Source organism: Phyllobates terribilis, unplaced genomic scaffold (genome assembly GCF_046119375.1).
Source record: "Phyllobates terribilis strain yellow unplaced genomic scaffold, ASM4611937v1 Scaffold_7__3_contigs__length_470593459, whole genome shotgun sequence".
NCBI lineage: Eukaryota > Metazoa > Chordata > Amphibia > Anura > Dendrobatidae > Phyllobates > Phyllobates terribilis.
In genome coordinates this window covers 255,725,198-255,735,169 of record NW_027362767.1, presented here as the reverse complement: position 1 = coordinate 255,735,169, position 9,972 = coordinate 255,725,198, and the positions used below count along the sequence as shown (strand labels likewise).

General features: G+C 47.8%; 1 protein-coding gene across 2 annotated transcripts; it reads left to right on the top strand.

The window, feature by feature from the left end:
- The first annotated feature begins 110 nt into the window (after nucleotides 1-110).
- Nucleotides 111-9,278, top strand: TAFAZZIN (tafazzin, phospholipid-lysophospholipid transacylase). Of its 2 annotated transcripts, none has more exons than XM_073640360.1 (11): nucleotides 111-866; nucleotides 1,792-1,924; nucleotides 2,830-2,958; nucleotides 4,284-4,329; nucleotides 4,409-4,494; nucleotides 6,081-6,161; nucleotides 6,313-6,354; nucleotides 6,436-6,498; nucleotides 7,060-7,112; nucleotides 7,371-7,448; nucleotides 8,634-9,278. In XM_073640360.1, the coding sequence occupies exons 2-11, from the start codon at nucleotides 1,816-1,818 to the stop codon at nucleotides 8,733-8,735; spliced, it is 789 nt and encodes a 262-aa protein (XP_073496461.1). In that variant the 5' UTR covers nucleotides 111-866; nucleotides 1,792-1,815; the 3' UTR covers nucleotides 8,736-9,278. The 2 variants fall into 2 exon arrangements, with proteins under 2 accessions (XP_073496461.1, XP_073496462.1); XM_073640361.1 differs by lacking the exon at nucleotides 111-866 and adding an exon at nucleotides 895-1,132.
- The last annotated feature ends 694 nt before the right edge of the window (nucleotides 9,279-9,972 follow it).

Here is a 9,972-nt window from a genome sequence, read left to right as displayed (position 1 = left end):
TACGTGGACCGCCGGGGCGCAGCAGGCCTGTACGTGGACCGCCGGGGCGCAGCAGGCCTGTACGTGGACCGCCGGGGCGCTGCAGGCCTGTACGTGGACCGTCGGGGCGTTGCAGGCCTGTACGTGGACCGCCGGGGCGCAGCAGGCCTGTACGTGGACCGCCGGGGCGCTGCAGGCCTGTACGTGGACCATGAATACGTCCGTCTGAACGCAGCCTTAGGGCCAGGGCTCCAAGTTCTAGCAGAATCGCAGTTATACTGCACTGTACTCAGCAGATAGATGATGGAGACATTACATTTCTCACGCTCTGCGCTTCGTATATCAGCACATAATACACAATATGTCGTCCCCGGGGTCCACTCTGCAGCCATTAGGGTTTCCTGCTCATCAGCTCCAGGGGCAGCAGATTTCGGGGTGCCCGCGGTGAATGGCTGCCCTATGGATGGTTACATGAGTATACAGAGAACAGATACATGGACGCCTTGTAGTAACAGGAGATCATACATTGCTCATCCATGTACACACAGGCTGTATGGGGGCTGTGGTGTCAGGACCACCCAATAACTGCGGCTATAAGGACCCCTCTTCTATTCCCATATTACAGATGGACGCCGCTTTCTTATGTCACCATACAGTGCAACAACCCCTCAGCTGTGCATTGAGATCAGATATAACGCTATGGTGCTGCCAATCACTGACAGCAAGCAGAGGTAAGGCCGAGCCCTGCCGGGAGGCTGAAGAGCTCGGCGCATGGAGGCCGCAATGCTGCGGCTCTGGCGCCCTCTAGTGAGCAGTGGCGAGGCTGCAGGGAGACGCGCAAGAAACTAGTGCACGACTCGTGTGAATGAAGCCCCCCGTCCGCTCAGGTGAGTGGGGTCCCCGTCAAGATGGCGGCCCCCAGGAGGTGCACACCCCGGGCCCCCGCACCGCTCTGCCCCGGCCTGCAGTCTGTCACCACACCGGGGGAAGCCCAGGGGAAAAGCCGGAGGTCAGCTCCTGATAGTGGCCCGGAGCGTAGCAATCGCGTCAGACTAGGCCGAAGCCTCGGACTTTCCTGAGGAGCCTCCCCGGAAGTGATGGAGGGCAGGCGGTGGAGGTGCGGTGACTGCACAGCCCCCATTACAGGCATTGTGTGAGTGCTGGGCCCCGCCACCCTGCACAGCTGCGGCATATACAGTGCTAGCGACTATGTCCCATCGGGGGGCCAGTGGGGCCACATTTAGGGGAGGTCACCTATGGGGAGATGGGTTTTCCTTACTTGAATACATGTATTTGGGGCTAAAGATAATGTTTGCAATTGGGTTTCGATAAACAGTTTGCACCGTTTGCCTTTTATAGTCTTGTCATCCGTTGCTGGCTGCAGAATGAGCTAACTGAGACTCCGTCAGTGAGCTCGCTATAGCGGTCTGACCAGCGTTTTGTAACACTTGTATCTGTCTTTATCTCAGCTGATTTATAACCTCAGACAACATGAAAGTTGAATGTGTCGTGTCGGGAAACAAGGAGCCGGAAAAAGCCAAATATTTCATGAAACCGAATTGCAGAAATGATTCCTACCCCCAATACGTGCATTTAAGAAATATATAATAACATTGCGGCCACCTCTGAAGCTCGGCCCCTGGTTGGGCTTCACAGGACTTGCCAGGTAGAAGACTGGGTAGCTGTATCTCTGACTTGGTGACCATTTTAATAATAATCCTGTGTACTGTAGAGGCTGGCTGGGAGTTAATCTCTGGATTACCAACATTCCGGATTATCAGAGCTTTCTTCTCCCTTGTGTCGCTGTTCCAGATCTCTGCTGACGTACGGTGGAAGATGCCGCTGGTGGTGAGCTGGCCGTTCCCTGTCAAGTCACACGTATACCGGCACATGACCAGCACCGTGATCACCGGGCTGGTGGGCACTTACAGCTGGATATGGACCAGTAAGTATTTGGCTTTCTCATAGCTGTTGTGACTACAACTCCCAGCATGTCTTATAGACTTTATGTAACCTTGTATTATGAGTAGCTCACGGTAGCAGAGAAGACCTTTCATGGGATCCATATTCCGTAAAGGGGATGGCACATCATCAACGTCATCGCTTTATGGTTGTCAGGAGGTCTGACCTGCGGGACCATAGTGCTTATTCAGCACTGCGTCCCCTCTAGGTCGCCCCAACTGGATATTAAAGGGCCGGTAGCGCTGATTTATCACTGCGTCCCCTTTACTTTGCAATGGATCCTTCATTCTGAGGATCGGAGGTTGGATCCCCACCAATTGTAAAGTGATTGCGTTTCCTAGCAATGTGCCATCACTTTATGAGATTGGATTACACCTTTAACCCTTTCCCTGCTGTTTCACCCTGCTGTCAATCACACACACGATTGCTGCCATCTTTGTACTCCCATGAAGTGGAGCCCGGCTCCATAGGAGATTGTGATATGTGCTGTATATAGTACAAGCGCACAAACAATCACAAGGTCAAGTCCCCCGAGGGGATAAAGGGGAAAAAAAAAAAGTAAAAATTAATCAAAAACATAAATGTATGAATCGCCTGCTTTTCCCAATCCGAAAGTAAAGAGCTAAAAAATAAAGGGATTGGCCAGATTCTATAATTGTTTAGACATGCTGAGAGTTGTAGTGTGAAGGCATTAGGAGGACATTGGGTCCAGTGGCCTGGAAATACTGATAATCTGCCACATGGCAAAAATTGTCCCATGGACCCCCGGCAGTGGGTGACATAACGGTTTAGGTCTCAATGTCTGTATAATTCCAATAGTCCGGAATTTCTGTTAATCCGACAACTCAGTGTAACTATAATGACTGCAGCTGTCACTTGTTCTCGCAGAGTACATGAACAGTCTGCGGGTGCACAACAAAGAAGTGTTATATGAGCTGATCGAGAAGCGGCAGCCGGACACTCCGCTCATCACCATCTCCAACCACCAGTCCTGTATGGACGACCCTCACCTGTGGGGTAAGCCTCCCTCGTCATGGGGCTCACCCTGCACTCATGGTCTGGCCTCCGACACCAGGGAGACAGGGACTGGGACAGACTTGTGTCATTGCCGGTGAACCCATTACTGAATGGTCCCGAGCCTGTGGCTTTCCCGCTGTTGAGATGCTACAACTCCTTGTTTGCACTGACAACTGCACGCAGCTCATGCTAGGAGTTGTAGTTTTGTAGAAAGAAAGGAAGTGGAGGGAGAACAGGCACCAAGCGTAATGAATAATCAAGTATAGAGGCAGTGTATTGAAAACATAGTGTAAATTTTATTATAGTCAGGCCATACAATACCACTTGTTAAAAAACATAGTTAAAAGGACATATAAAGCAGAAAAACAAACATCTGGACAAAGATGACCCCTTAAAAAGGTTCTAGCATATATCCAAAAAGTACTGAATACACCTAAATTCATATATCAAAAAATGCACCACCGATATGGTATAAGACTAAATAATTCTAATAATGTAGACATATGGCTAAAATGTATCCCCCAAATAAATTATACATTATAAAGATATAGAATAAATAGATCATTTGAACAGGAGGAAAGAAGATATGTCTATGTTCTCCCTAAAGCGGACAGTACCCAATAGGTCATAGTGGGAAGGGGAGAATATCCCCTGAGGAAGCCAGAACCTAATGGCGTAACGCGTAGGGTTAGCACTGTTGTCATCCCCCTTTTTCTCCACTGTGACCTTACATGGTTGGTATACTTTATTTACTTATTCTCCCCTTCCCACTATGACCTATTGGGTACTGTCCGCTTTAGGGAGAACATAGACATATCTTCTTTCCTCCTGTTCAAATGATCTATTTATTCTATATCTTTATAATGTATAATTTATTTGGGGGATACATTTTAGCCATATGTCTACATTATTAGAATTATTTAGTCTTATACCATATCGGTGGTGCATTTTTTGATATATGAATTTAGGTGTATTCAGTACTTTTTGGATATATGCTAGAACCTTTTTAAGGGGTCATCTTTGTCCAGATGTTTGTTTTTCTGCTTTATATGTCCTTTTAACAAGTGGTATTGTATGGCCTGACTATAATAAAATTTACACTATGTTTTCAATACACTGCCTCTATACTTGATTATTCATTACGCTTGGTGCCTGTTCTCCCTCCACTTCCTTTCTTTCTACATTGTCTCTTTTGGGACCTTGGCACGAGTGTATGTTTAGATATATGGTGGTGCTGGGCCATATCCTTGCGTCAGGAGTTGTAGTTTTGCAACAGTTGGAATGCCATGAAAAGAAGGTAACAAATATTCTCCTCTGTATTCCAGGTATCCTAAAGTTCAAGCACCTGTGGGACCTGAGCACGATGCGGTGGTGAGTGTTCTCCCCATGTACCACCGGAGGCATCCATGGATATCGCGGCTCTTACTGACATGTCTGTGCCTTCTCTTAGGACCCCTACTGCTGCAGATATCTGTTTCACAAAAGAGGTCCACTCCTGGTTCTTCAGTATGGGCAAGTGTGTGCCAGTGTGCCGAGGTCAGTGCGGGTGGCAGTCCATATACAGTAATAAATAAATAAATATATATATATATATATATTTTACACACACTATATGGAGAAAAGTATGTGCCTCCTCCACATTACACATCCAGGGGCTTTTCTCACCTCCCATCCTACATCCATAGACATAATATGGAGTCTGCCCTCTGCAGATATAACGGCTTCCCCTCTTCTGGGAAGGATTTCTACAAGATTTTGGAGGTGTCTGTGGGAATTTTTGCCCCTTCATCCATAAGAGCATTTGTGGGGTCAGACCCTGATGTTGGGGGGAGCCCGGGGTCACAATCTCCGTTATGAGATGGGGCTGAAGTCCTGACTCTGTGCGGCCGCTCATGTTCTCCACCCCCCCCATGTCTGTATGGATCTTGTGCACTGGGCACAGTAATGGGGAACAAAGAAGGGTCTCCCCCAAACTGTTCCCACAAAGCTGGAAGCTATGATTGTCCACAATGTCTTGTGAAGAAGATTAAGATTTCCCTTCCCTGGGATTCAGAGGCCGAGGCCGACCCCTGATAACAGCCCATAGCATTATCCTCCACCACCATCTGCACAACGGGCACAATGCAGTCAGGGGGTAACGTTCTCCTGGAATCACCAAACCCAGACTCCTCCATCAGACGCCGGATAGAGAGAACACGTCTCCTCCAGAGTCCAGTGGTGGCGGCTTTACACCACTCCATCCGATGCTCAGCATTGTGCTTGGTGATGTACTGCTGCATGCAGCTGCTCGGCCATGAAGCTGCTGGTGGGGGCGCTGTTTGTGCTGATATTATACCAGAGGAGGACTGGACTCTGCAGTTATGGGGTCTGCAGAGCAGTGGTGACTTTTCTGCCCTCTGCTCCCCAGCACTCGGCCCCCCGTTCTGTAATGTTATGGGGTCTCCCCTTGTGGCTGAGTTGCTGCGGTTCCTTCCACTTCTCAATAATATCACTAATATCATCATTACAGGTGATGGGGGAAGATTCAGGAGCAAGAAATGTTATGACCAGACTTGTTACCCCGGTGGCTCCTATTACAGGACCGCGCTGGTATCGGAGAGCTCTGCACCACCAGACGTTCTGTCACATGTTAGTAAAGGCAGGCGGCATGGCGAGGGGCTGGAGATTATACACCGGGAGGGGGGGAGTGGTCAGATGTTATACACCAAGGACAATAGGACTGAAAGAAAAACTCAAATTCAGTGATTTGTCCAATAATCTCCTGTATAGACCGTGCGTTTACGCTTGCTGTCTCTGAATGCAATGTGCATATACTCACCCCGAATATAAGTGGTTTTTGGAAACCTTGAGCTCTGAGAAGTATTCAGTGCACCTATTTTGCTATATTTTATAGCCTGCCCTCTGGATGAACTCAGTAATGTTCCTATTCACTGACAACAAGCAGGGATCTTGAATACTGCAAGGAAATAGAAAAAAAGACTGCAGAAATGTTTTTTAGCGCACACACATTTTAGGGTTATTTTTTTCTTTAAGTCTGTAGAACTTTAATCTGCAACCTGTTGGCTCTTTAGCTGTTATAAGACTACAACCCCCAGCATCATCATTTGCATCTTGTCGTGCAGGAGATGGAGTATATCAGAAAGGAATGGACTTTATTGTGGAGCGGCTGAACAATGGAGAATGGGTGCACGTGTTCCCTGAAGGTAATGGCCCCGATCCCATATACACGGTATACCCGATCATGTAGATACGGAGGTGCAGCAGCGTCTCTGCAGCTTCTGTCCATCTTCTCTGATCCTGGATTGCCAGCGTCCGCGGATCCTGCATTTTCATAATGTTTTGGTTTCCCTTTAGGAAAAGTTAACATGACGCAAGATTTTATGAGGCTGAAGTGGGGTGAGTGCGCAAGACATAGTCCAAAATTGAGTTGGGTTTGGTAGATATCATGCATGTCGTCATCGCTGCTCATCTTTTTAGGCATCGGCCGCCTAATATCTGAGTGCACCCTGAACCCCATCATCCTTCCTCTCTGGCACGTCGGTAAGTACTGACCCTGTCTCTCCTCTTATCGCATGTGTGCGTCTTTGACCATTACTTTTCGGAAACTGCTCAGAGCTGATCAGCTGCAGCGCTTTGGTCAGTCCTGCTGGCAATAACGGATGCAGGGAGCAGCTGCGGAAACTCGCTGTTGGACCTGGGGTGGAAGAGTAACGCCCAGTTGTTGTTTTTTACTACTAATAGAGCTTATAAGAAATACTTTTCTGAAAGGGGACAACCCCTTTAAGGTTTTGATTGCCCTCCTATAATACCATGGGGCCGGAGCTTTTTGTCCTTCTCCATCAGAAGACTGTACAATGATGACACTACTCCCCGGAGCAGGTTCTGTGCAGGAGGAGCTGGCGATTTCAGCTCTGGACTGTAGCACCTGAGCACTTTATTCCCCCATGTCTAACCCTCTTAGAAGGGGGAATATATTATCCCCTATATTCAGGCGTCATATTGTATATTTGTACATAACATTCAGGAAATACCCATTGAGAAGATAGAAAAAGGAGTTATATGTGTATACAATGATTGTGATATCGCCCTCTTGTATCCCAGGAATGAACGATGTGCTACCTAACGATCCGCCCTATGTGCCGCGATGGGGACAGGTAGGTGTTTTTTTGTGACTCCCTCTGATTTGGGATCATGTGTATGACCCATAGCAGGACTGTTTCTCGCTTCACCACTCCTCCATTCATACAGGGGACACCGGACGAGCGAAGGGAACGCACGATCTGACGCTTCTCCCCTATCCTGGCGTAGATTTTCTTGGTGACTTCCTAGGACTCGGGGGTCTGATAGTGACTGGAGCTATAGATTTTCCAGCGCAGTCAGGTCACTGTCTCCATTTCTTCTCTTCCCTGCAGAAGATTACTGTGCTGGTTGGGAGCCCGTTCAGTGCCGCGTCTGTGGTGGAGAAGTTAAGAGCTGAGTGCAGGACGCCGGTAAGATCCTTACTCTTTCCCTTGGCGTCATCAGAGGTCATAACGCTGGCCGGTGGACTGGGGACATCCTGCAGTCTCTGAGCAGCTAAGCCCATACCACTGATAATCACTAGGCTGGTAAAATCAGCGCAATCCAAGATGAGCCGCATGGATCTAATGAATGGTCGGGTCTGTCTCCACTCCAATAAGGGGGTATTCCCATCTCGCAGAGTGATGGCGTAGCATTAGGACACGTGCCTCGCTGTATAATCCAATTGATCCTTTGTTATTTTAGTGGCTTAAAAAATTGTGAGTTTTGAAGGTAAAAAAAAAAAAATTGGTAAACTGGTTTGTGTCTGTTTTTTGAGACCCAAAATATTTTTGCTTTTTTTTTTTCAACTTGAGGGCTTGTTTTTGCGTGCCAAGCTGACATTTTGATACCATTTTGGGGTACATACCGTGCTTTGCCTCTTATTGTCTTTTTGAGTGAAGGGCAGCACCAGAAAAAGAGCAATTTTGTCATTTCACTTTATATTTTTTTTAATTTTTTTCCTTTATGGATTGCAGAATTTTATATTGATCAGAATTTTACAGACGCAGCTATACCACATGTTTTATTTATTTTTTTAATTCCATTACTTTTGGATGGGTTAAGAAGGGGTGGCCCGAATAGTAATATATATTTATTCCTTTTCATATTTTTTAAAACTTTTCAGCCTTCCCAGGACTCAAACCTGCTTTCATTTAATCGTGGTATTATAGTGAAGATTATAATCTTCTATAAAGCCCAGTAGGTCATTGGACTTCACAGGAGGACAATACAAGTCCCAAGCTACCTTGGTAACCCACTGGCACCTTGCGATTGAGAGGGGAAGATGAGTGCCCAAATAGATGCCTCCCTAGGATGGCAGCACCTAAATGCTGCTGTCTGAGACTGAAACCATCAGATCCGATCGCTGCTGTTAGGAGCAGGTGCTGGATGTATAACACAGCCGGCATCTGCCCTGTGTGAGCGGCTTCAGCTCCTGCACCCTCTGCATGACGTAATAGTATATAATGGAGCAGGAAGGAGTTAAGGGCATGTGCTGAGCTTAGTGCATAGGACCCCATACCTATCATGCCAGTTCCACCGATCCACTGTCCGTGTGATTTTTCTCCATATTTTCCTGTGTAGCGGCTGCATTACTGTTCTGTAATTCTCTGCAGATGGAGATGAGGAAAGCGATCACCGATTACATCCAGGAGGAGTTTCGGCAGCTGAAGTCTCAGGCCGAGAATCTGCACCAAAGTTTTAAAGAGCAGAGGTGACAAGAAGCCGCCGAAACTGTGCCCCAGCGACCACGGCCACACACCAGATGCCTTCCTATAGTTTTTTTATCCATTGTGCCCCATCGGGTTCCGCCGTACATTCATTTACGTTGGCGTTGACGCCGTCTGCTGCTACATAACATGAAGGTGACAAATACATGAAGTAATAACATTTACTCTACGGGTCCAATGCTGTTTCCAGAAAAGCCGCATGGTGAGGAAATAGGATGACGTAGTCCTATATCCATTGACCCTGGCTGGGACCCCGATGATTTTAACCATTTTTAAGCTGGGTGAAGTAAAAAATAAATCATGATTTCAGGTCTTTTGATGATGTCTCATGGAGTTGTGAGGTGGTCTGCACCCATTGCACTGCTCGTCCCATTCCTGGAGTCTTCCCATTTTCGTGCAGCCTTTTATTTATTGTAATGAAATGGATGATACTTGAGCTGCAGGAATGCACACTGGCTACAAGACTGTTTTATACTCTCCATTTTTCTGTAGCTGTCTTTCCAAATAAAGATAAAAATAATTTGTCTTTTTTTCATTTGTTTTGTGCATCATTTTTCCATGAATTGGAGCTGAGCTGCAGTACCGAGATCGGCCACTACACAGTGTATGGAGCCACAACACCACAGCGCAGCATAATGTGGGTGAATGCTGTGACCTAAAAGCCACTGCAAAAAATCCAACTGCTTCTTTTTGTGACCCCAGTCACCTTCAGCTGCAGTGACGAGTGTGATGGCTGAGGTCACCGCGCAGTGCGATCCCAGTCACCTACAGCTACAGTGACGAGTGTGATGGCTTAGGTCACCGTGCAGTGCGACCGCAGTCACCTACCGCTGCAGTGACAAGTATGATGGCCGTGGTCACCGCGCAGTGCGACCCCAGTCACCTACATGACGCTGCTATGTAGCAGTAATGGGTATGATGGCTGAGGTCACCGAGCAGTGCGAATCCAGTCACCTACCGCTGCAGTGCCGAGTATGATGGCTGAGGTCACCGCACAGTGCGAATCCAGTCACCTACCGCTGCAGTGCCGAGTATGATGGCCGAGGTCACCGCGCAGTGCGACCCCAGTCACCTAAATGACGCTGCTATGTAGCAGTGATGGCCGAGGTCACCGTGCAGTGCGACCCCAGTCACCTACATGACGCTGCTATGTAGCAGTGATGGGTATGATGGCTGTGGTCAATGCGCAGTGTGACCCCAGTCACCTACCGCTGCAGTGCCGAGT

What these genes read in the sequence shown, in the direction of transcription:
- TAFAZZIN (XM_073640360.1), top strand. Translation starts at nt 1,816, where the DNA reads ATGCCGCTGGTGGTGAGCTGGCCGTTCCCTGTCAAGTCACACGTATAC. An exon ending in CCTTCCTCTCTGGCACGTCG is followed by an intron (nt 6,499 to 7,059) that starts GTAAGTACTGAC and finishes CTTGTATCCCAG; the next exon opens with GAATGAACGATGTGCTACCT. An exon ending in GAGCTGAGTGCAGGACGCCG is followed by an intron (nt 7,449 to 8,633) that starts GTAAGATCCTTA and finishes AATTCTCTGCAG; the next exon opens with ATGGAGATGAGGAAAGCGAT.